The following is a 27323-nucleotide window of genomic DNA, read 5'->3' on the forward strand; positions in this document are numbered from 1 at the left end:
GAACAGCTAGAAGTCAGTGTTCCATCTCAAACATTGGTTTGTTGTGGAAAACTCCACACAGACCACTCTTTCAGAATCTCCTTTGAATGAACCTCACTCTCATTACAATACATTTTTCAACACGCTCCTTTTTTCTAAATTTACTATGAATTAAAATCCCCTGGTTGTATTTATTAGCATATATTAGAACTTGAACAAGGTTGCAAGGCCATTTGGTCCATTTTGCTTCATTTACCAGTTTAGTGAATAAAAATAAGTGAATATAAAATATTTTCCAGCCTTTTCCTGCACAAGCCTAGAATTTGGGTGTTAAATGCCTGGCTATGAAGCCTGTTCCAGGTACCTACAAGTCATTGCATAATGAAGCATTTCCTATTATCTGTCCTCATCTCACTATGAAGCACGAGATAGCCCGGGTAGACTGCCTTGGACTCAGCAGTAAAGAATGCAAAGTCACCCAAAAATCTCACCTACTGTAGTAAAAAACAATGAAACCTTATTTTAAAAGACAAGTCCCACCAGAAAATTATTAATCGCTTGTAGATGTTCTATAGCCAGTTACTTGGAGTTATAATCATTTTGAAAGAGTTTATTTTCGATGTTTGGAATTAACTGTAATTAAAGGTTCAGCATAAGCACATTCCCATGAAGTTTCACAAATGCTGCATCTAAAACATGGAGTGGGAGTATGTTCCTGATCCACTGCAATTCATTAGAAAGAGGTTCACCTTACATAGGTGCTTACCTAAAGCTGATGTCAGCTTATAAACACCACTTTGCAATTAGTTCTATTACATAACTTGCTTTTAAACTAAATTTTTTTTAGTATCAGCAAGGCAGTATAACATAATTCTAAGCCTGCAATACAGTGCAATGGCAAAGAAAGTAGTGATAATTCAGAAGTGACTGAATGCAGGATTACAGAAAGTTCTTTCTCATGTTTTTTATGTTGGCATGGAGGTCTATGACAAAACCCAGATTCATGTGGTTAACCTCAAATGACAGTCTTGGAGACACTGTGACCAGAGGATATCACAGATTTCTGGATTCCTAATGTTTGCCCTTAGGTATGAGTTGATCCTCCCAAGCTTTGTCTGGCTGCACATTTGGGTAAAACGTTCTTAGGTCCAAGTGTTTCTGACAGGGCAACCACTGTCCTTAAACATTTAGGTGATGGACACCAGATGTCTTATTTACATTTCTATTACTTGATGATTTAAGAGGTTTAATATATTTTCCGTTAGATTTTCTGACCTTCCCTGTGAGAATGTGGTACTAAATGTTTAAGTTTTGTTTCCAGTCACCTTTCACACCAGGTGGCTTTCAGAAGCTTCTATAAATCTTCAGCTGCTTTGGGAAACTACAGATGACAAAAAAAAACAGTCGAAGCTTGTGCGTTAAGAAATGTTTGTAATTCATTTTTATAGTTATGCTATATATCTAGTATGCTTTTATACATTTCACTAATTTTGAAATAAAAAAACTGATGTATACCTGCTTTCTATTATATCTGTCATTAAAGGTATGAATCAATCTGTTCTAAAGAGCCTGAAATGACCTGATTAGCATGACATTATGCAATGTATGATTCCTGACTGGGTGATCCAAAAATCCCAGCGGGCATACATTTGATCTCATCTGTGCTCACAATTTCTTAAATTACCAGCATTATTTGACTGATGTCTTTATCCAAAGCATCCAAAAATTAACAATTACCCAGCTGGATTTACTGGAGCAATATGGGAACCTTTTCTCGGGTACAGAAGGAGTGTCCACCCCAGCTAACATTTTAACCAACACTTCAGTCAGGTGTCCAGAGCAGAATCCTGTCTTCCACACTGCTGTCATCCATGAGCATGGAGATTGTATTTATCCTCCAATTTATTAAAATTGAGCTTTTAAACAGAACTAAAAAGGCTGTAGGATTCTGGATCTCTAAAAGTAGACCATGCTACCATACATCAGAAAAAGTCTCTCAGATGTAACTCATTTACTTTTTCACATGGTTTTTATTATTTATTACAAATATATAGTCATACATGTTATGACTAATGTCTTTGTATAAGGAATGTATAACAGTAAAAATGCCTTTTAATGTTTGGGGGAAAATGGTATTTTAAAAATCTGAAACATACCTTTTGTGTTTAGGACTGTATACTACTGCAAATGTGTCTGGTAGCGCATCAGTGCTAAATATTATTTCTGTTTATGAGTGCAACTAGATTTCCATAACAGTTTTTTATTAATAAAAACAGCATGTATAGTCGTATTCCACGGAGTACATTAGACATGTATTTTATAATACAGTACAGGTATATTAGGAAACATCAGTAATTCGGCCCCATCTTCCTCATTTCAATTGCTTTTTATTCTGAGACATACTTGACTCTCTAGTTACATTACTAATGAACTGCAACAGACAGTAATTTCAGTTAAACATGGTCTTTTAATCCTTTCTGCTCAAGTGTGCTCACATCCTAAAATGATAAAAAATTAAAAGATGCAACTTAAAAATAAATAACTTATTAGTTCTTATGAGAAAGAGGTTGGATTATTTGCTCAAGGAAACAAATACTAGGAAGAACTGTCAAAAAATTAAGAAGGGTTCTGTGTTTTGGTACAAACCAAATTATAATGCGTGAGAGAATTTCAACAAACAGAATTGCTCACTAAATGTAAGTTGCATCTATCAATCGATACAGAATCATTGATTTTGCAAACACATGTTTAATAGTTGTACTTAGTGATACTTTTTCAAACCAAAGTGTAAAGTTTACACATTTGGAGTTCACCAACGGTGTCTGAATCCACACAATGATATACTGTACAAGGTTACGAACTTCATTAAAAAGCCGCACCTGATATGAAGTCAGCGAGTCTTGTTTGAAAAAAACATTGTGAGAGTCCTGCATTTCTAAGAAAGGCCTCAACTGGAATTATGAATGACTGCAGTGCTCCAAGCACAGCCTATGACATGAGATGGATCAAAGGGTATGTTCCCTCAGGCCCCAAGGTCATTTATTAAAAAGAGAGCTCATTTAAATGTCCATCTCTCAGCCTCCACAGTGAGAGTGGAACATTTTGTAGTTTTGTTCTTTTGCTCTACAAACGCCTTCTGCTGCTTGCCCACACAGGACAGATTTTTTGTTCATTCTTTGGGCATTTAAACATGTTCCCAGTGAAGACTCTTGCAAGTACTCAAAATCTTAACCTCACAAACATGCCCTTATGACTGTTTGGAATAAAACATTTAAAAATGGTGTCTGCCGCCTACAGCTTTAAACACCCAAGTTGCTCACCACAGAATTGTTTTTGATTTTCAGAGGCTCACCAATTTTCACTGCTCTTTGTGTCTTTTTAACACTGACCTCTACCCTCCCTTAGAACACAAAAGAAACATTGTTGAAGTCTTCATAATCCCAGGAGCATCCAGTGCTGGTATGACAGGGTATTGCTAAAAACATTCATCTTAAAAAATAGTTGTAATTAAACAAAAAAAACATTAAAATTCTGGTCTTTTCCATACATTTCAGACAAACAGCACACAGTACTTAAATTAAGGCAAATCTTAGTTACATGAGATATCAGCTGGTCTTCAAAGTCATCTGCAGCACAGTGCATTTTGAGGACTCTGATCCGTGAAAGCAAACAAGCAAGGTAAAACACTGTGTGAACTTAATGAATCTATTCACATCCTTTAGATGCTTATATGTATAAACGCTGTATTGTTCAGAGGTGTGTGTATCCAGATACTGGATATTGTGTATCCAGTTTCTTTAAGGATGTTTGTTAAAGAATTAAAAACAAAATACTACAACTGGAGGCCAAGAAACAGGATAAGGCCTGTAAATAGTGTTAAACTTTACAGTCTGTAAACTAATTTTGCACTAATGATAGCATCTCTACACTGCCACCTTTTGGCCTAAATGGCACATAATGTATTATCCCTTAGAAGCAATAATTACATCATATTTCTTATGATCAGAAAATCATATATGCCGTGCTTTTAAATACTGGTCATGAAAGACATCTGAATACAACCGGTATGTGCCAGTATTGCTTCTTATAGTATAGCTCCCACAACTGCAGAATTCTCTAGCTTTTAATACAAAAATTCAATTAGAAGCAGCATGACTCAAGCATTTGGGAATAAGGAACATACTAAAATTATCATCAAGCGGGGATATCCGTTATTATACATAGTTGTATATAGGTCATACTGTATATGACAGTCTTGCTACCCTGGGTACATAATTCCCTACCAAAAGAAGGCAGGTAGGGGAAAGATTAAATCAACACAATTAAATCCAACATCCATGGGGAAAAGAATTCTGCTGCTATTTGCATACATGCACTGCAGTCAGGCTTTACTGTGTTCACCTGTCATACATACATACACACGGGCCTACTTTTCACGTTCTACAGCTGTGGTATTTCTCGTCTCTTCTTGGTTGCCATGGAGATGGTAGAAAATTAGTGTTCTTTAGATCACAATGCCCGTTTGTTGCCACTGTGCGTCTGGTTTGCTTCCCCTCTCCAAGACAGTGTAATGTGATTATTATATACAGGATTGTCCTGCCGCTGCTCATTTCATAGAAGTCCCTGGGACAGTATCTGGGGGCCAATGTTTCTATATTCCTACGCTCCCCTGCTCTCAGACCCCAAAAAAGCCTCTCAAACAATCCATTCTCCTTAAAACGAACGCCCATGAACAGAGAATGAAGTCTTCCAAAGTCCTCTTGTGTCTGCATCCAGGCGCTCAGTTTGGACATCTGAATTGCATCTGAATCTGAATTCACAAAGGAAGGCCGCGTGCACAGCCTTAAAAGCAGTCAGAGAGGAGCTGTGCCCTCTACACTGTGGCCAAAATTAGCACTCGCACTTCTTCCCTTCTACATGACACCTCTTTTTTGCCTTAAGCAATATGGCTTCCCAGTCATGTCTCCTAGTTAGTGTGCTTAAAAGTATTCCTCCAGGATCAACGTTTCCTCTTGTTTAAAAGTAAACAAGCAGTGTAATACAACTGCAGGGCCCGGATCTGTGTAGTTTTGATGCCTTTTGCTCCAGTGTAGCTTGCTCGTCGAAAAGCTGCCCTTCCTGTCCATGCCTGTCCCTCTGCTCTTTGCCTGGGGCTGACCCTGGTTAGACTGGCCGTTGCGTCCTTTTCGGGTGCCCGGCCGTGCTGTGCCTGGACCTTCATGCTCAGGCCTGCTCCTTGTCGGCCCTCCAAAGCTGCTCCTTGACCTCGGAGGGCAGGGTGTTGAAGAGGTCCTCCTCCACGATGACCCCGCTGCGCTTGAGCAGCCGGCACTCCCCGAGCTCCACCGGCAGACACTCCAGCCTGTTCCCGCGTAGCTCCAGCTGCGTCAGGCTGGTCAGCTCCCCGAAACGCGAGGGAAGAGACTGCAGGCAGTTGTTCCCCAAGTTGAGGGTTCGCAGCTTCTTGCACTGGAACAGTTCGGGAGGGAGATTCTCAATCTGCAAGAAAGAAGGGCCATCTGCATTAAAGCCCAGCTCATGACACAAACACTGGAACAGAAGGAGGCCCTCGGCCTTTCCAAAGACATTTTCTACTCCTTATTTTCTTAAAATTCAAGTACCACACAACTAAACAAATGACGAAATCCAGGGAAGAAATCGCCAATGATTCATGTGGTAAATAATGAGAATAAATACGTCACCGGTGATGTGAATTTTGTTTTTATCCAAAAACAGACAATGGTTAAGATTGAGAAATGTTAATGAGTTTGATGGGAAATTTGTTTCAGCTAGCAGGGATACGTGTAGAAACTTGACCAACTGCAGAAATCCAGGTTACAGCTCCGAGGTATTTCTAATCAAACCACAGAGGCATGAAGATGCCTTCGTATCAGAGTACAGAGAAGTTAAACCACTTGTAAATGTCTGCCCTGGTGAAATAATTGCGCAGTTCACATTCTCTAGTCACTAACACGCCCCAGGATTTCAGCTTCTCTATTCCTGCTTGAGCTGTATAAGTCGTACTAGAGCCTGTAAGGTCTCTAAACCCGAAGCAGATCTGCTGCTGTGGAATAACTACTACATTTTCACAGCCCTGTGTACCCTCAGGGTCACGCTTTGTATGAATATAAAAGCAGGTCAACAGGTGAAAAACTGTTCCATTAAATAGAAAAAAGCTCCTCTACCCACTAAATGATGTTTTGCCCTGAAATTGAAAATCCTGACGTTGCAATGTGCTAATCACACACAGATATACACTCATTTAACAATTCAGTGATTAATGTTTATGAGCAGTAAAACAATTTTAATTAATGCAGTAACAGCCTGTTGAGCCTGATGAAATGAAAATGTCCCAGTGGATAGCCTATATCAGTATCTCTTCCTCTGTCACAGCAAGTCCTGATTGTCCACAGCAGCTGGATAACACTGCTAATAACTCAGACTACTGGATTAGCAAGCAACATTACATCTGAGAATAGTTTTAGTTTAGTTTTTTAGTCCAAGCACAGTCTGATCATTTTTTAGTTTTTTTAGTCCAAGAAAACACTATTGTGTTTTATTTTTACTATTGCTGGAGCAACATATATAGGTATAAAGCAAAAATGAAATTTGTAAATGCTAATATGAACATAAAATGTAAAATGTCTAACTAAATTTTACATTATCACAATATAATCAGTACAATAAGAACACCCAGCTTAGAACGTAGTGGGCAAGATCCTTAAGTGAAAACCTTCAGACTAGGAGGTTGTTACTCTGGCTGTCAAGAAACATCTCTCAACAGATCAGATCACTGTTCTGTGAAATCAATAGAAAATGAGTAAGCCATCTCTTTCTCATGCTTTTAGATAAGAGTGTATATAACAGAGTTACCATGTCCTGCAGACAGTGTGTTACACTGGTTAGTAGCTGAAGACATGATAGCTTGATCAAGACAAATTGCTCAAGGCCTCAGGAATCTTAAGTGTTTTAACATTCAGGCACAAAAATAATTACAACTACGTCACAAAGATTGGGAATTTTCCATGATTGTTGATGCACTTTCAACACAAAAGATGCTGGCTAGGATAAACTATCCACCCAACCCACATCCACCACTTCCTGATGAAAAACAAAATGAAACTCTTGGCTCGGGGAAACAGGTTCAGTGATTTCATTAAATCTATCAAAAGCATTTAAAATGTCACATTTTAAAGGACACAGCCTTAAGAGGATTTTATCTTCAGATAAGTCATTACTTCCAGTGAAGTTTACAAATGCACTATGTATGGGAACTAGTCTGTGCAATGCTGCAAACATTATAAACATTGCAACATTGCATCAATCTAGGAAATGAGCACAGCTTTTTTGTTTATGCAAGAAATTAACCCGAATTTACTTCTGAGTCCTTATTTACAAGAGGAATGATTTAGGTAAATCAAGTGAATTTGAATATCCAATTTAGGTGGAAGCATTAATCATTTCAAACACTCAATTTTCAATGTTTTTTCTAAAACAATCTATAGACTGGACCCCTCAAGTATCTTAGAAGAAACAGGACATTCTCCTAACTTGTAGGATGTACTGTAAAGTTGTAAAGTACTGTAAAGATGTACAAGCTTGTTGTCTGAAAGTCTCCACTGCCAACATATAAAGTAACACAAAGAGGTCAAAAGGCAGTTTGAGTAGTCCTTCCCATAGGGCTGACTTTGTTGAACTTCCATCTGTGCTACTGGTGATGGTGGACAGATATACATCACACTAAGAGGTGAAACCCAGGAGGAGATGAGAGCAGACTCAGAAAGGCAAGAGATAGGTGCTGAAATAGAATTACCATGCTAGCTTTTCACATTGTACATGTCTGAACACACAATATCTTGCCGACAGAACAGTAACCTCAGTGAGCACAGACAGGCTTGGAAGGCCATCAGGCTTGAGAAAGACAAGGTTCTCACGAAATCTGATTTGTGTTTCACATTGTGACTTTGTAAATGAACCTTTAATCTTGTGGAATACAGATAAAGATTAAACTGTTTCGCTAAACATTATGCCAGGTTATGATTTCACTGACAGTAACTGTCAGCCTTTCTAGAGTAAAAAACGTACCCATTAGCGGCATTATTACACAAGTCTTTGACATTTCATCTAGCCCTTCAAAATTCCTTTTCCAGGAAAAAGCCTGATGTCATGGAAAAGGATTTGCTTTTTGCTAAGAATTACTTAAGAAAGAAGTCGCTTCTGAATGAGTTTTACTGGTACAGAAAAATGTCTACACCACCGTTTACAAAGGACATAAAATAAAACCCATTTAAACAAAAAAATGAAAACATCTCTGTCTCCGGTTTGTTGCCTTGATTGCAATGAGAAAAGTTTCTGGATGGGTTAAGATGAATTTTGGTTCTTTTTTTTCCCCCAACATATGACCAATTTGCATTATTTTAGGTGGGGTATTGTAAATGTCTGGGAAATTAACCATCTGTTCCCATTTTGTGGATTCTCCGAGGACAATCAGAGTGAGCCATCTTTTTGCAAAGACACACAAAACCGAGGACATCATTGTAACATCCCTCATCAGTACAGAATCTCTTCAACTGCTAAAGTATGTTACAATAATCTCTCAGAATGTTATTAAAAATGATTGTAACATTTTCCCAGTATTCCAGAAGTACTGGAATATTGCATTCTATGAATCTCTAGAACTATAGTCCTATTTGGAGAGCAAACTATCCAAGTGGGCTGCATAACAAGTCTAGGGGCAGATGCCGATTTTATAGAGACAGCTGTAGATGCATAAGTCATGTTTATATATAGTATTCTAGAAATGGTTTCTATAATGGGTCATTGCTCAACACAGAGTCCAGTTAAAAGCATGTATATTTAGCTTGAGATGGATTTAAACTAATTTCTAGGAATTCATTGCTCTTTTCATTCACTATTCCACCACATCAGACTGATGAAATGGAAATAAACGCACACTGAGCAGAGGGGAAAAATTCTATAGAATTATGTTAAAACTCTTATTCACAATGGTCATACGCACAAGTTTAAAAAAATTCATCAGCAATGAACTGGTGCTAAAGGGTTAACATTTAATTTTAATAAAATGTGAGTAACTTAAAAAAAACAGAGAAAGGGAAGGCCTAAACCTTATAGATTCCTAAAACAAACATTGCTGATCATCTCAGCAAAAAGTGAACTTTATATTTAGGGTATTATGGCTATCTATTTAGAGGCATGTGTTTTAAAAACGAAAGTCCACCACAAAATGTCTCAAAAACATTCCTCTTTACTTTGTAAATAATCCAGATACAGTTTTAGTTGTTTTTTAGAACGCAAATGTTTTGTTCATTTTTGGGGTATTTGGAAACAGTCCAGATATTTTTGGTAGCTTATATAAATGTAATAAAGCAGACAAATATTTTTCAAGTCAGCATGCGTAGACTTTGTAGGCTTGCAAAGGAACAAGTAAAGGTTTATTCAATGCTGAAAAGAGAAGAAACAAAACAACATGGGGGACACCCGTAGAAGGCTCCACAGCCAAAACTGTTTCTTTTCTTCTCTTTTCAGCATGGAATAAATCTTTAATTGTTACAAATACTTTTCAAATTGGCTCTTGTAGGAACAGCAATTTAAAAGAATGGAACACTATGCCTGGATCAATGGTGCTTTTTTATAGTTCTTCTAGTTCATAAGGGATTTAGTTTTCAATTAAAAACAAAATAAAAATCATGAAAAATCACGAGCAAAAACAAAAGTAACCAATGAAATATATAGATTAGTTCTTACCCTATTTGCAGTCACAGCAAAGTACTGGAGGTTCTGTAAGAAGCCGATGTCTGCTGGAATGTAAGTCAGGTTGTTGTGACTCAAGTCCAGGAACCTCAGCTTCCGACAGAAGAAGAGCTGGCTAGGGATCTTCTCGATCTTGTTGCGGTTCAGGTAGAGCCGCTCCAAGTTGGTGAGTGTGCCAATCTGGATGGGGATGTAGGCAATTTGGTTGTACCAGAGTTTAAGGCAAACAAGACGGTGAAGGTGCTGGAAGCTAATGATTTCCTCGATGGTCTTCAGATTGTTGTCCTTCAGGTCGATCTCCTGGAGGTTGTGAAGGCTGAAGATGGAGTGAGGGATACGCTCCAGGTCACAGCGGATCAGCTCAAGTTCCGTCAGGTTGACCATTTTCTTGAGGCTGTTGAGCACCATCAGCTTGGTGCCCTCGTTGTTGATGGACAGCTTTTGGAGATGGACTCCCACATCCGTCACCACCTGGGGGAGCTTCGTCAGGTTGCTCTTCAGCCTCAGCACTTTGAGTCTCTTGAGTTCCCGCAGGCCATCGATGACGATGTAACGGTTGTTCTCGGCACTCAGGTTACCAGTCAGGTGCAGCTCACTCAAGTTTTTTAGGCTGTAGATCCAGAGTGGGATCTCCTTAATGTCTGTGAACTTGATATGCAAGGATTTCAGGTTTTCCCTCAGGAAGGCCAAAGCAGGAGCTTCAATTTTAGCAGGAGTGTGATACAGCCACATTTCCTTTAAATTAGTGAGCTGGGCAATGATCGGCGGAATTGTAACATCCGGGATCAGCTCCAGCTTGAGGACTTCCAATTCCAGGAGATCAAATACCGTGTCGGGTATTCCACTGAGCATGAAGAGATGGAGCTCCAGCTTATCGTGGGAGTTCTTGGTGATCCTCTGACGCAGCTTGTCCAAGGTCCATTCGTTATTGAGATTGAGCTGGCGCAGCTTGTTCTCGCTCACCTCGGAAAGGAAGACTGCAAAACGTTTCGAGTACAGGGGGTCATACTGGTCAATCATGTGCAGCATAAAAGCAAAGTCATTCTTTACATCGGGAATGTCACTGTAGCTGCTCTCCTCCCTGATTGATTCAAAGGAGTACTTCTTTAAAGAACGCCGCAGCATCCAGCAGAGGGTATACATACAGATTAAGCCATAGACCACCACCAGACTGATGTAGAAGGATGCCAGGATTTTAAAGAGGGTGGCCAAGGGATGGGCACAGCGGTACATCTGATATCCCGTGAGGTTCTCGATATCAACACTGCAGTCCACATCAAATTTAATATTGTTCACATAGTAACCAGTGTAGCAAATTATGAGAATAAACTTGATTACTTTGATAATAGTTTGCCTGATGTAGAGCCTATAAACAATGTCACCTTCCTCAACATGCGTGCGGAATTTCTTTACCTTCTCAAACAGCGCTTTCGCTTGCTCCCCCTCTTTTTTGTCCAAGACTCCTGTCTCCGAGCGGTCTACAATCCCTTGCTCAATGCGTGACTTAGTCCTCTGCAGCATGGGCACACTGGCTTCCACATCCTCACTGACAGAGGAAGCCTTCTTATCCATGGATCCATTCATTTTCCCCAAGGCCGGTTTTGGATCACTCTCCTCCACCACGGTCTCGGACAGAGCGCGTGTTGTCCAAGGGGAGTCAAAGCACTTGAGTAAGATGGACACAAAATGCTCTAGTTTGGAGCTAGTCCTGGGGAACTTGAACCAGAAGTTACTGCAAGCCAGGAAGATTAGAGTGTGGAGTAAAACCAAATAAGGGAAATACTTTGCAAACCAGTGCAGTTTGTTCTCATAACAAACAGCATCCACATAGTTGTACTGGTGTCGATCCAGGTCATACTGGATCCCTTTGGGCTCGTAGACCAGAGGGGAAGGACGAATACTACTGTTTATGTACTTTTTGGGTGAGAAAGGGTCGCAGGTTTTGTTGACCACCCATTTACAAGGGAGGCAGATCATTTTGTCCTGAGTCACCTGCAGCGTTCCCCCAAAGACAGCGATCATCAGCATGACGATGGAGATGTAGTCGGTGAAGACATCCCACCATGGCTTCAGGATCCGGTAAGCAGGCTGGGTGTCAGCAAAGTAACGGAGCTCAGTGATGGGAATCATGTCTTATCTGTAAAATAAAAATTGCTGCGTCATTTCCTTGAAGTAAACTGTACCCTAATGCTTCACACTCTTTTCATGCCAATATTTAGTTTGAATTCACAGAAAGACTACGCTGATAAGTCAACTAGATAGAGTGGATATAAAAAGTCTACACACCTTTATTGAACTTGCAGGGTTTTGTCATGTAAAGCCTGAAATCAAGATAAATTATGCAGACCATGGCTATCCCAGTGATTGGTTAACTCTGATCACAACTACAGCCCCCATTATAAAAGGGTGTGCACACTTATACAACCAGGGTGTTATAGGTTTTTTAATTTAGATTATTTTTACTAATAATTATCTATTTGTTTTTCTCTTGACTTTTGTTGGTTGCAAGGTCACATTAAAGATGGAAAAATGTCTGACATGATCTTGATTTATGGCTTTACATCACAAAAACCTGCAATCTCAATAAGGGTGTGTCGACTTTTTATATCCACTGTACAAGGTCCTTTCACAATTGCAGATCTTGTTTACTAATCATTAGTTCTTGTATGCTTAGAAACTTCAGAGTAAACAAGTAATTAATGACAACAGAAGAGAAAACAGTGCACTCCTTAGGAGTATATAATCAAATTGGCATTATCATGTCTCTCTTCAACTTAATTTGTGCCATTTTCCCTCTTCAAAGTTGTTTTTTATTCTGCTAAGGAACAGAAACTGCTTGAGACCAAAACTCAGCAATAACTTTTGGAACTGTTACTTAATTGTGGTATACAGATCTCCATAGCATCTGTATTTTGCATATATTTCAAAAGTCTGTTCAGATTTTGTCATGATCATTCACAGAACTACATAGTTTATCGCCATAATTCACGAGCTCCAATTACTTTACCCAGTTTCATTGACTATTATACCATCAATACCAAAAAATATTTAAAACTGCTTCCAACATACTAGAAGGGTAATATGAAAGACAGGAAATGACTGCAGAAAGCCAAAGAGGCCCAAATAGTATCCTTGCCTGTTAAGAATATAGATTGCATCTGCATTGCTGTTTTCAAAGAGCGCCTTTCCATTCATGTTTAAAGGCTTTCATCTTTACTTCATTTCAAAGACTTCAATTATTCCAGAATGTTTTATACACACTGCTTATAACTCAGAAACAATAATGAAAAAAACACACATAACCAACAATCCAAATCAATTAACTGCACCATACCCAGTAACTACACTACCTAATAAACAGGAACATCTGTTTAACAGATGTGTCAAAGTTCAAGCATGTTTGTTAAGATGCTTTAAGACAAAACAACTTCCTTTTGCTACAGTTCACTTTTTAAGATGCTTAAACATCTGCAGTCTAATAAAGGAAAAGCCATTTTATGTGTCATTTATATTACACAGAAAACAAAACTTTATTGACATTTTCTAAGCACATAAAAAATACAGTAGAACACCAAAGCAGATTTATTTGATTTGATAGCCAGGAAACGCCCTCAGAGGAAAAGTAAAAACCTATATATAAGATGTGTAAACAAGCTGTGTTATAGCTGGAGAGCTGTCCAATTTTAAAGGGGTTCAAATGTACTTTGCTAGAGCATGGCTGGTATGCAGGAAAGACATCCAAATTGTACTGGACATCTTTACAATTGCAAGACCCAACTACAATGAAAATAGCTACCACACTGACAAAATACAATGATGTCACAAACTGACACAAAGACAAAGAATCTGAAGTCATGTTTCTGTATGCAATATATATTAAATCTAAGCCCTTTGATATACATTTGAGAGTATCAGCTTTCAAAAGTTGACAAATAATTGTGAAACAGACAACCTGATATTAATGCTATTAATTCCAAGAATATATTTCAGAAGCATATTTTGCTTTTGATCCAACGGACTGAACATGTTATTTGGTTTGTCACATTTTTAGAAATGTGTCCAGATATCACTGCACAAGCTCCTAATTTTAAAAAAAAATGTGTTCCATTTTTTTAGGAATTTCAGGAACTTGTGCAGATATCACTTGGTGAATATAACAGCAAGAACACAACTGGTGCCAAACCCTTGCCACCATTGTGCTGCATAATATGATTTACATTAAAAGAAAAGGCTGCAACAGGTAATCACTGCCAAACTGTGTGAAATTACACATGGTGAATCTCAGTTACCAATGCAAACGTGGCGAGAATTTCAAAAGAAGCTGGTAATGATTTTTAGAAACATGCAAATCCACAGCAGATATTCGCTTTGTCAAGTAGTTGCTGGAGGCACTGGGGGGAACGATGGGTAACAAGTCTGATTCCTTTAGATTCTGCTCCAAGTTGGGTTTTTAAAGTTAATTTACAAGAAAATTAAACAATTTGGAGCAGTTCTACATAAGAACACCTAATATCATTCAGTAATAGCCTGAATCGAGAAAAGCAGAAATCCCATATCTTCATTAAATTGTAACATCTGCAAACTAAAAACCGTCACTTCAAATGAGCTTATTAGAGATTCACCAATATATGGTAACCTAAAACAAAAAATGGTTTAATCACGTCTGAAAATAAGGAATCTGTTGAGACCGTAGATGGACCCACTTCCTTGTTCCCTGCGATGATATTGTGTTTAATGACCTCATCTGAGATCACCCTCTGGGATAAAATTTCTTTATATGGGAAATGTGAGATGTATGACCGCACAAATGAATGAGATGCACTGACTAACCCTGTATGTAATACGTTTTATTTGTTTTTGTTGAATGCAGCATGACTAAGGATTTTTTGGGAGTTCAAATAAGACTAAAGTTCTAATAAGTCAAATGTGATTTAAAAAAATATATCACAAGTATAATATAAATAATACGATTAATAATATATCTCATTACAAATCGATGCCCCGAATGAATGAATAATATAGAAGAAGTAATGGAATTAATATAGATTAACGACCATAATTATGCAAGTCAGCCTCTTCACTGCAACCAAAACATGCAACACGTGAAAGCATCCACAATAACACATACTATATATAACCAAAGTGCTTTGTACGTGTACTGCGTTTCAATATTTTGATCATGTAGATAAAAAAATTATTTCACAATAGCTGGCTGTTTACATTATAAGTGCTTTTCTTCAAAGTTTAAACACCATAAAACATTTTAATTTTATTTCACATGGCACAAGGTGAATTGGTCCATTACCATCAGAGCACAGCTTACATGACATTTTTGCCTTTTACAATTTGTACGCTAATAAAAAAGGGAAAAAGGTCTGCACGTCTATGTATGCAGCCCAAAAACCAAATGTTTAAAAACTTCTAGGTTTAACAAAGTGGCTTCACCCACAAAAAATACATTGAAATTAAATTTAAAGCTTACCCAAAGACATCCAATGAAATGGATTTCATGACTTTTTAAATACCTAACTGTGCAACACGAATTTGGTTGAAAATGTCAAAGCTAAGCTTTGTCTTGAGTAAGAAATTTTTAATTTACAAGTAACTAGTAAGTTATCAATAACTAATTTAAATTAGATACATTTTCTGACAGGACTTTACAGGGGTTGAGGTTTTACAACAAAATCCTACAGAAAGATTAGAAGATTTTTCACAGCTTTATTTTAAATGGGGTGTTTAAAGACCTTCAGGAGCTGAAATCTTTAGAGAAAACAAAGACTCACCCCAGAAGCTGACATCTTAGTTTTAATTCTCTTTGCTTCTCACTATTTTCAGGGTGGGTTATGCAACAGTTCTCCTTGATGTTAAATGTCTGCTCTGTGTGTCTCTGCTAACATGGTAGTGGTAAAGACAGCTCAAAAGCTTTTCTTCGACATGCCCCACCTCCACAAAGTTGATGTGGCTACCATACAGTTTCCAGCTGGGGCAATCTGATTATAAAAACCCCTCCTCTTCCCCACTCCCACATATCCTGCATTGCCTTGGGCACAATTTCAATTCCTTTCCTCCAAGGAGTTCTCTCCTTCATTTGAATTATTGGAGATCTGCCTTTTCAGGTGATCACAGAGTCCAAAACAAATCTCAGAAGTAAATGTTATCATCGTGAGAAGACAAACATTCATGCGATATCGAAAGAAATCTGAAAGACCTTTATCCAACTGAAGCCTAAAAGCATACAGTTCCTTATAGTGTGGTTTCTCACTAAGAGTTACGATTGAAGTGTCAACGGCCTGAAACCTGACGGCAACATTTTTTAAGACCAGACAAAAGTTCTTTCACAGATGTTAGTTTTTTAGAATGACAACTGGGGTGCAACGTCTGCAACAAGACAAGACTCGTCCCTCATCTCCACATAATCATCCCCTGAGAGTTATCCTTTGCCTGCTAATAATATTGAAAGCAGGGGATTAGCCAGCAGAGCTCCATCTCAGCCACAATACTTTTTTGTTGAGGACGATAACACATTTCACACCATGGCTGACCTGTGCCTCAAGTCATCCTTTTTACTTGAACCAGCTAACTTGAGGCTTGACTTGGGTCTTGGCTGTCGAAACTTGAGACTTGATACTGTTCATGTTGAATTATTATTCTCCCTCACTCTGCATATTTGTCACCTGACCAATCACTGGTCTGCTGCTGCTCTGGCTAATGCTGTATTGTTTTTTTCTTGTCTTAAAGTACTGACATTTGTTTTCAGGATGGAAAGCTTTAAATAGCACTGTGGATTTCACGGTTATTATTGAGAAGTCTATGAATAGTGGACATAAAACATATGCCTGCTTTTCTGCCTTTACCGACTTTCATTCTTATGATTCTTTGGCAGTTTTAACCTTGAAAGATGTTAAAAACTTCTGTCAATAGAACCTTTGAACAGATGTCCTAAATGACACAGAGTATAAACGCTACACTGGATGGAGAAAAACAAAGCAAATGTATATTTTAACAATGAATTCACTCATCACTCGTAGGCAAGTACTGTACATATACTGTTATTTCCCTCTATTATCTGACTCACATTCCTATCACAGAACACACACATTCCAATTTTATTGGAATAACATAATACTTCAAAGGGAAACAGCAGCTCTTCGCATTTGATAGCCAGTCATAAAGGTGCAGGTGCTTAAAAATATTGAAAAGGTTGTCTCGCACTGAAAATGCAGTTCTGTCAATGTCCGTCACGTAGTTCTGTGTAGGTTGGTGAGGTTTAGGTCAGCTACTACAAGTTGACAAGATTATGAGATCCCCTAAAATTGGGAAATCACAGTCACAGTTATGCCAAATATTGATTGAAATTCATTCAAATTACTGAAAGTAATCATTTTAAAATACTTTGGTTACTTTTGTTCCATACCTGGTCTTTGTCAATTGCACAATTGTTCTGAAATTATATGTTGATAATGATTTTCAATTTCTGATTCTTGTACGTGTACAATACAGGCCTAAATGTAACATCACTTCAGTGACGCGATTACATCTCTGATTCAGAGTTTTCAGAATATCAAATAGACAAAAACTTGCAAGTTCTTATTCTTTATGCTGCTCAAAACAAGACAATGCTACAAAATCTCTGTAAATTACTGTTAAACAAATGTCACTTTAATAAAAATATAGACAGCTGTGCCTCACCTCACTTTTTTTAAAATGAAGCCACTGGCTTATCATTGCTGTTTCAGTTCTACACACTGCAGAAGAGATGAATCCTTCAGCCTCACAAATAATTCTCTAAAGAAATCTGTGTCTTTTAAATAATCGTATGGGAATATTGTTTTAATACTCACGTTATATGTTATACTCAGATTTAGAAGGTATTAATTTATATCCACAAAACAAATGCGTTATTGTACTAATGTACATAAAAATAATAAATAATAATAAAATAAGGGTATTTTCCATTGCCCAGTATAAATATAAAAAATGGTGCTCCGAGAATAGCACAAAGTGCTATATAAAAACGTTCTGGTGCTGTAATAGGCTTTATTAAGACTAGATCTCTTAGCTAAGCCAAATTACCACGGAAATCTGTGTGGAAAGGAACCATTGCTTCTGTCATTCTTCAGACTATAATTAAGTACAATAAGTATACGTTTTTGTATCACTTACAAGACAGGCTTACCACAGGGAGGCTAACAGTCAACTAGCAGTCATTTTATTTTTTCATTGTATGAAACCAATTAGAAAAAATATGAAACAGTATCATTTTACCTGAAATGAATAGTGAATTGTAAAATTACAATATATTATTGCACTCTTTCAACTTGTATGAATTATTCAAAATTCAATTCATTTTCATGCGGTCCAGTGCCTTTTGTCATTTTAAGCAGTTTATGATAAAAAAGATTCAGCTTCTATGTAAAGCACACTCCAATACATGACACTTTCATATTTAAAACTAAACACTGTGAAGAACACAACCATTTGGAATTAAGGACAAAAATTAAATTAAAAATCATTTACACTGCAAGGGATTTTCATTTGTAGAGAGGGGCGTTTTAAAAACATCAAGTTTTTACATATATTTTACATACATTTTGTGAGTTGGAGGAAAACAGAGGAAAGGATGCCTAGATAGTGATTTGAATCAGAGCCAAAAGGCATAGCAAAACAAAAACCCACAAACTGCTAAAAACAACAACAAGATTGTCATACAATTCACAAGACTCTGTGGAGACATGCAAGAGATTTCAAAACTAAGGGGTAAAGATAGTGACCAAAGGCACAAACCCCACAGATGCTAACATTACATATATGGTCAGCATGGTGTCCAAGGAATTTGTTTCCTATTTTTATCTGTAATGCTTCTGCTCTCAATGAAAGCAAAACGTGGCTCAAGTAGTCACCCTGGTTTCCTCTGTTCTGTTCTTAGCCTTTCCCAAATAAATAAACCACATTATTGTCTCTCTTACACTCATAAATAGACTTCTGACCCTGAACACAATATCCTGTTTGTCTCAAGGAAAGACAAAACATGGTGCAGACACTAACACACAAGCTGCAGCTCTCTTAAAAATAACTGCCTACCGTACTCTAACCCAAGTTAAAAACCAGAAACAACAACTTTTTAAAAAGAGGTGGACTCTCATTTTAAATAAGCTGGATCCTATTCCCTGTTATCAACAGCCCTTTTGCAGAACTATAAGTATCAGATAGAAATGTAAACACTTATAAATTTAGCAAAGGCAAAGTAATTGTCAGAACCACCAATGCAATGAAAGCAGATGACAACTATCTTGAGGAAGCGGACTGAACATGTGGTTAAACAAGTGTCTTGTGAAAAACCACAACCGATTCTGCAACTACAGTCTTAAAAGGACAGGACAGTTATTCCATCTCATTCCTCAGCTTGCTGAGAAGCCAAAAACTCCATTCAATAAAGCTTCTCTAGATACTACAAGAACATAGATTGAAAATTTAAAATAAAAATAAGGAAACATTTACAAGTTTGCATGTTAAAATGTGATGTTGAAAATGACCGATGGCTTGCAGAACACTCGTCTTTTAATGGCTTGGCCTTTGTATTAAATATTTTGCACTTTAATTGAGCTGAGCTGGCACATTTATATATTAAGGGTCATTATGATGGACAAACAGGCCAACTGGGAACTTCTGAAGTATCTTTTGGTGTGCACACTTAGAAATTGTTCTTCTATGACACAAAATTAACTTTTTCATCATTTTTGGTTAGCTGAGTGGGCCAAAGAAAGGACTGTTATCTGGCTGCACTCCTTGCTTCTCTGTTCCTGCATTGTATTGTATTGTATTTGTGTTTGCATCAATTACTTTCAAAAGGGAAGCTCGTGTTAAATTTCTTTGGGGCTGAATTGTAAACAGAATCTAACATGAATATTTTAAATAGAACTTTAAAGAATGGACTTGTGCCACAATCACTGGGCTCCTATTTAAGGAAATTAACTGAAAGTTGCCAGTTCTCCACATTTTCAAGATTTTTTTGGAAGAGAGCTTTTGCAGGTTTTTAATTACAGAAGCACACATTGAGAAAACAGCTTCATTTTCCTGCATCTATCTTTGACACAAGGCAACTAAAAGATCCATTTACAAATTCAGACGTTTTCAAAACAGAACATTAAATATTTAAAGATTTTTTTCATAAAACTGTCAACAGGCGACCCTTCCACCCTTTGGCAACTTCCATGGCAGGGCTGATTAACTATGGCCTAGAACTTCTGCGAGGGCTCCTCTCCTCCCCTATGTATCCAATAGTTTTTCCACAAGCATTTTAAACGGGGAAACAGTAGAAGTGCAATTCCTTTTTAAAGAAATGTGTTTTTTTTCTGTATTAAATGTGCAAACTCAGCAGACACAGCATGCCTTTCTACCTCAAATAAAATGGTTTCTTTGTGCTGCGAAAACTTTCCAAGGAGCCTCGAAACCTTGTAAAAAATGTTTTTTTTTCACTTCCTCGCTCGATCCCAGGCACAGCCCCCCAACTCCACCCCCCCCCCCCCCATGGTCCTCCCAGTCAACTCGAACATTAAACAGCCTGGGCAGGAAAAAATGACTCCAACCACTTACAGTAAAAAAAACCCTGTCTGGTCCAAACCGGAATGTCAGTCTCATTGTCTGGCCGTCTCGGTTACTCCCCACTCTGTTACAGGATCATCTATCTTCACACGAACACTCTTGGTTCAACAAAAGCAAGCCCTGCTGTTGACCTTGTGTGTAGAACTCAAAAAAGCAATGCAAACCATTAGCTTCCACCATCACAAAACATCACAGAAACCCATCTGGACATCTATCTCAGTCCCTTCTACAGAGGGTTAATATGGAGCTGAAATATTTACGGTTCCACTTTTTCTGCTGTTTTTTAAAACTCTACATTACCAAACAGCAGAGTTACTAGCTATCTTATTTACTGCAAATCTGCACACATCCCTGACAACTTCTATACCTCAAGTTCTCAGAATTTTTCTGCACTTTCTCTCCTATACTATGGGGACCTTTTTAGGAAAGTAAGAAATACATTAACAAAGCTAGTACAGTGTTATGTGTTACATAGCAAACAGTGCAATTGCTGAGCAAGACATTACACAAGAAAGGAAAATTAATTTTACAAAAGAGGACAAAGTTTGTCGATAATATTCATATGGAGCTTTGCTGTTGTAGCTAAGAAATCCCTCCTCAACTACTAATCCAGTTATTGTCTAGTTCAGAATGTTTCATCAATGTATTATATTATAGAGCAAAATCATTATACAACTTTCAGATACTGTATGATAGTCCAATCACATTTTTCCTGTTTCCAGATTATGTAGTATTAATAAAATATGTGCCATATTGCAAATCTCACCTGGAAGTCTACCAATAATGCTTTTATTTTAAAAGCTACAGACTTCTGAATTATTTTTCTTAACTTCCTCACACAAGGCTTAGTGTGATCTAATAGCCTTGCACACAGATTATCCAGACAATAATTAGCCAAATAAATCTCACCAATGCAGTCACTGATTTAGATGCCAACGATGAAAACTATGTGCTAGTTTAAAAGATACCCGTCGTGGTATTAATTTCCAGGTATTCGACTTCCATCATTTCCTCTCCTCTGAAACCTTTTCAGCAAAAACAACTATGGACAAATTCAGCTTGTGTTACTGTTAATTAACCCTGCTCGCCTCTGAATCAGAAACCTGATCAGATGGGCACCTTTGCAATGCAAGCTCACCAACACATCCCAGGAGAATTTCATTTAAGTTAACAGTAGCCTTTTTTGTGGAAATAATGAACAATGATAGGAAGAATGCCCTGGCTGCCTGGCCGTCCCAGGTGAATTTACATGTTCTCAAAATTTGCAACAAAGCTCCTGATTGTACCAGGAATCCTTTGTCAGCAGTCAAGAGCTACATTTGCAGCTTTTGTTAAGCACAACCCTTCTGAAACCCCTTATTAAACATCAGTGTCAAGGACACAAAAGCCTGTTCCAAGGACATTCTTATTTTTACCTAAACCCTACCTTATTTTCCCTCAAAGACTTTCATTGTTCCAGCCAAGATCCTTACATCCCGCCTCACCACAATGTCTACAATGCTCTAGCCCGTTTCTTCTGGCAGAGCCATGCCTATGACTAAAAAGCCATTTGGAAAGTGTAAAAACAAATACACAAGGAATGCCAATCGTGTATAATCCCGTAAAATGCTTTTAATTACTCCATTTAGAAAACCATCATAGCAATCCCCGACTAAAGAACTGATAAATCAAAGGAAGAAAAAACTGACACATCAGTCTCAGTTGTGTAGTGATGAGAAACCATTTAATGGAATTTGACATTTCTGCTTTCTTAAAAGGCTGCCAAACTGATCACAGGAATGGAAAATAAAGGTTTTCTTTGGAGTTGGCCTCTCTCTCCATAAAGAGTATTCTACACAGACTTATCTATACTGTATATGAGTGAGCCCGAGATTACCCCATGAAGAAATATCTGAACCTCATTAGATAGTCTAGTTTCTATTGCTCTGTTTTCTCATGATTGCATTTTACATACTTTTTATGGTAATCCAATTAATGTCATGTGACATTCCAAGCTGAATAAAAGACAGTTGTTACACCTAAAGCCTCGAGACAGTACAAAATCTATAAGCTTTCTGTAGAAATTGAGCGGGTTCAAATCTAAGGTTTAATGTTCAACAGTAACATCCCACCGTTTGAATGACACATAAGAACCGAAGACAACTTTCTGTGATTAATAATGTATAAGATATAGAGATGTAAGCAGTACTTAAAGTAAAGTACTTAAAAAATAAAGGAACTTCAGATTGGAACAGTGTTACCCAGACAGGTGCAAATATATAAGGCAGTATATTATATATATATAATAAAGTTATTATTCTTTTACAGCTTTTCTGGAAAATAAAATACTTTTATCTTATAATAAAAAATCTAATTGTATACAAATATGTAAAAAGGACTTCAGGGAATACAGCAGTACAAGTTTGTGCAGCACAAAGTCACATTTACAAATCGTAATGTCACAGACATATGATACTTCTACAAAGTCTGGATGGCCAGAGATTTGTCTGAGCACTGATTAATAGCCAGCTAGTGTTTTGCAAATTGTTTCTTTCAAAGGACGGTTAATGGTCAACAACGCAACATGGATTAAACTGGTCTGACAATGTTACATTCATTCAAACAAAAATCAAATGAAATGAAACGGCATTGTAAATTTGAATACTGTAAAATACATAGGCCAAGAACATATTACAGATTAAGACCTTTATGCTTTCACTTTACATCTACTCTGAAATGTTCAGCCACATTAAATAGTTCATTTTACTAATCAGAGCTGTCAAAGAGAATATAAAATAATATTCAGAGAGAAGAGACCACTCTGGAACTTTTTGTTTCACTTTCAAGGCGATTTCATGGAAATCTTCAATTCTTGACAATATTTTGGATGCTCCAAAGCAAAAACAAGGATTAGTTATCTTTCCAATTTGCCGTCTATCCAAGACAATTCCTACTAGCTAGTGCCTGTGAAAAAGACTAGGCTATAAAACTCCACATGGCTGAGCACTGAGAAAGGGTTGCTAAGAAGCCATTCTGTTAATAGTTTATTTAGTGTCCCACTTCTGTGACCTCGAAGAGAACACAGCACCATACCAGAACAGCCAGTCAAGATCAAACTTATTTTTTTTTTTTGCAAAAGAAGCCATTTCCCACAAACTTGCACGTTAATCACATTTTCCCCCAGAGTGCCTAATTGCAGAATCATCGTTTTTCCTTTAATAACATTTCTTTATAGAAATATCAGCTCCATAAAATTTGTCCCCTTCTGTACTATCTTCTGCTGATGACCAGTTAAAAAAAACTGTGAATTAGCTTTGGACCTTCAAAGGCTAATTAGAGATGGAAAGGAAAATAAGCACAAATACAGTGTTTCCACTGTGCCTTCCTTATTAAATGATCTGTGCGAAACTGAAAAACAGCTGACAGGTTCAGATGAACTCTTACCACAGGGGTAAGGTTCAGAAAGGGGTGTCTCCAGGCCCCATGGCTTATGCATAGATTTGAGGGGAAAAGACCATGCACATAAAGGAGAACTACAGGGAAAAAAGGAATACCTTGACCTGACTTCAAATCAAAATACCAGCCCATTGACAGACAGGTTCTACTGCAATGAATCTTCTCAAAACCCCAGAAATCTGATTAACCCGAACACACTCACCCCGGAGCTGTTGGCAGTGTTATCTGAACTCCAGCGCTTGGTGATGCACGAGGGAGACACGCCTGTGTGTGTGAATCCGACAGTCACCAGTAACCCAGCTCTCCCTCTGCGCCATGTGGGCCAACCTCCGCTCTAAACCAAAAGAGAAGAGTTAACGATCGGCTCCAGCTGCCCCTTGGCTTCATTCCCTAAATGAAAGTCAAGAACAGCCATGTCTTCTGAAATGAAAGAGCTGCTTTTTTATCATTTTGCAAAGGAGTGGACTTTGAACACCTTGCATATTCATGAACGGCGACTCTGGAATTGGAATTTCATTTTCTGAGACCGTCGTCATTCAAATTAAAGCACGACTGGTGTGCAATTTAAGCTGTGGGAGATTTATGTGGTGATTAAAATTGAGAGGTAGTGCAGAGGTGCAACCACAGCTAGATTGCACTTGAGTTCTCCGCCTATAACTAACCCCTGATGTGGGCTGGATTCACACGCTTCATTGGCTATGTTAGTTCTTGGACAGGACTCAGAAAAGGCAAGGAGACACTCCTACAGAAAGATTTCCATTGACATTCTACAAAGATTTAGGAATTTAATGAAAGAGATCCTGTGTAGTCCTGACAATTCTACCGAGTCCAAGCACTAACCCTGTTTCTAAGGAACATGAGTTTTATAAGGGCCACCAAAATATTTATCTCTGTAGACAAAGGGATTTAAACAGTTGAGTGAAACAAGTTTGGTTTCAAACTAGCTCCCTGAGGTTATAAATTTAAATACCAAAAGGACCACACAGACTCTTCACTGTAGGTTATCTTTCTGAAAGACCACAGAAATGGTGAGTTATTCACACTGAATGACTCCCACACCCCCAACTGTGAAGTCAGAGATTCCTCTGAGGCAGTGTGGGGGAAAGCAGATATTGACTCCTTGTGTCCTTGATCCATTAAAGTTTAAATTTCACAAATTATCCGAGCAGACCTTATGTCCTAGAGGTCATCAGCTTTTGTTCTCAAAGGCCATATGCAATGCCTGGTTTAACTACCACTGAACTGGATCTCTGACTATTTTCTATGCATCGTACTGCTTTTAAAAGATTCCTGTTGAACACTGGATTTCAGGGGTGAGCCGAGAAATTGCATTTTAACAAAAACACTACGAAAGCAAAATGTGGATAGTTAAATTAAAGACACACTGAGGGATCAGATTCAGTAGCTGCAGGAAACCAATCAATAAAAAAAAAACTTGCTTGGTACACAGTGGATGGATGTTTGATTTGCGCAGCAAATGGTTTCAAGAGATTGTCGGGGTTCTTTTTTTTTATAAAAATAAACTTTCACTGCCGTACCCTAACGTATGACAATGAAAGGAAAAACAGCCCCACTGAGAAGTTGTACTTCATGAATGTATTCCGCACCTCAAGAGAAATTACAACGCCTTTCATTTCGGTTCTGCGGCTTCGAGTACTGTATCTCTGTCGCGCAGACTGCATCATATCATACTTAATAAGGGCTAAGGCACCGAATTCACACTCAGTTAACTAAATCTGTAATGCAGTATGGTGACAAAGTAGTATCATAGTATGGCAACATGTACAGAACAGCTACATTAAACAATCAACCCAAAGGCAACAATGTATTTTCTAAATTCCACAAACCACGACAACCTCCAATTAACAATAATTTAATTATACCTGGATAATTTTGTAGCACGCCTTTGTTACGTGGTAAGGAGGCATTTATGAGTGAATCGAGTAACTGTACATTTCCTTTAAAACTGGTTATGTTAATACATCTACTTAAAATTGTATTTTAACACGAACGAATTTAAACAGTCAAGAATTAATTCATGTCAATGAATAAGAGCAGTCTGATCAAAACTCTTCTATTGTTTAGTGTGATTAGACAAAAACGGATTAAAAGAAACCAAAAGAAGCATCGAAACATAGCACTCGAACGGCTTACCGGCTAAATTACTACTATATATCCTTTCGGGCGTTCACCTCGACTCAGAAATAAATTCTCTTGGCAGTTCCAAACACATACCCTATCTGTTAATTGCTGTCCCAAAATTCAGCACCACCAAATTCATACTTGCAACGCGACCGAAAATGTTCATCCCAATGCGATACTAGAAACCTGTTCTCCTTGTGCAGCACACTAGTCAAGCTAAAAAGGAATAAATTTAAAGGCGTAACTCACCCGGCTGTCACAGTAATTTGGCCTTATATTCTGAAACACACATTTCTTTTGTTTCCCCGGTGGTGCAGCGTTTTATCCGTACACTATCCTCACTCACCACCGCACCTCCACCCAGGAAGTTGAGTCACAAAAACACAGAACAACACCAGCCCTTCGCCTCCCGTCTCTTGACTGTAGTCAGCATTAATCCTTGTGTCGCTTATTAGCGGAAAAACGTGAAACAAGCGTACCGTAATATGCTTAAAAATGAGCAGCTAAAACGTTACTAATTTATGCTCGTGAAGTCTTATATAACTGCAAGACACAACATGTTCATGGGTGCAGACATATTTCTTAGGGGCAGAGCCACTGCCGTAGACACAGGAAAGAAATGTGTAATATTGGTTACCATCTTTGTTTCTGGCATGCTATAACAAATGCCTCAATTATTATTCCAAAGCAACCTCCTGGCAAAGTGTTTTCTAAATTCGCTTTTCTATAATTGAAACATTCATCTTAATGGTAGTGTTAGGCCTATAAAACAATTTCTTGTATGTTACAAATGTAATAATAGTGCTAACTGTGTTAAATTATATTTAGTATTCTCCCCTTTTAAAATAGAACTAGGATATTTTAAAGTGCTAGGAATACGTAAATGTTTTAGTCAAAGTAAAAACACTGTAGTCTTTAAAGCATTCATACATCCAGTTTTGTTCTAATACAGCGCATAAAAGAACTCTGAGGTTGTATTTGTTTGGGAATATTAATTTATTACATCTCATATAAAATTCTCTTAAATGTTACGGTCAGTGGAAGCTGTGACAAAATACATACAGGTAGCCTCATGTTTTACAAAAAAAACATTATATGGTCAGGTCCGTCATATTTGTTCTGTTTATTTTTTAAATCAATGAAAATGTTAATACACAATTAAAACAAAACTGGAATCAAAGTGATCAAAGTGTATAATTAAAATAAAGCGTAACGACTAACGTTTCCGTTACAGCTGTTTCAAGAAATTTAATAAATAAAAATTTACGGACTTTACTCCTTATTTCGCTCGTTGTTTAGTCGTACCGCCTGTCCTAAAACTCACTGAAATTCTGGTACCCAATGTCGCTATTCATAGCTGCGATCAGTCCATGAGACACGGACTTTACCCTCCA

General features: G+C 37.7%; 1 protein-coding gene across 2 annotated transcripts; it reads right to left on the reverse strand.

The window, feature by feature from the left end:
- Positions 1-1989: 1989 nt before the first annotated feature.
- Positions 1990-27293, reverse strand: lrrc8aa (leucine rich repeat containing 8 VRAC subunit Aa). Of its 2 annotated transcripts, none has more exons than XM_088940760.1 (4): positions 27254-27293; positions 23990-24121; positions 9745-11887; positions 1990-5478 (listed from the first exon to the last, which is right to left on the reverse strand). In XM_088940760.1, the coding sequence occupies exons 3-4, from the start codon at positions 11878-11880 to the stop codon at positions 5203-5205; spliced, it is 2412 nt and encodes an 803-aa protein (XP_088796886.1). In that variant the 5' UTR covers positions 11881-11887; positions 23990-24121; positions 27254-27293; the 3' UTR covers positions 1990-5202. The 2 variants fall into 2 exon arrangements, with proteins under 2 accessions (XP_088796886.1, XP_088796885.1); XM_088940759.1 differs by lacking the exon at positions 27254-27293 and adding an exon at positions 26179-26521.
- Positions 27294-27323: the final 30 nt, after the last annotated feature.

Source organism: Atractosteus spatula, chromosome 23, assembly GCF_055471065.1.
Source record: "Atractosteus spatula isolate fAtrSpa1 chromosome 23, fAtrSpa1.hap1, whole genome shotgun sequence".
Taxonomy (NCBI): Eukaryota; Metazoa; Chordata; class Actinopteri; order Semionotiformes; family Lepisosteidae; genus Atractosteus; species Atractosteus spatula.

Bases quoted from the DNA above. Each gene is read 5' to 3' on its own strand.
- lrrc8aa (XM_088940760.1), bottom strand. From the start codon at position 11,880: ATGATTCCCATCACTGAGCTCCGTTACTTTGCTGACACCCAGCCTGCT. The intron at 5,479-9,744 runs GTAAGAACTAAT...TCTTTCTTGCAG, and splicing joins TTGCTGTGACTGCAAATAGG to ATTGAGAATCTCCCTCCCGA.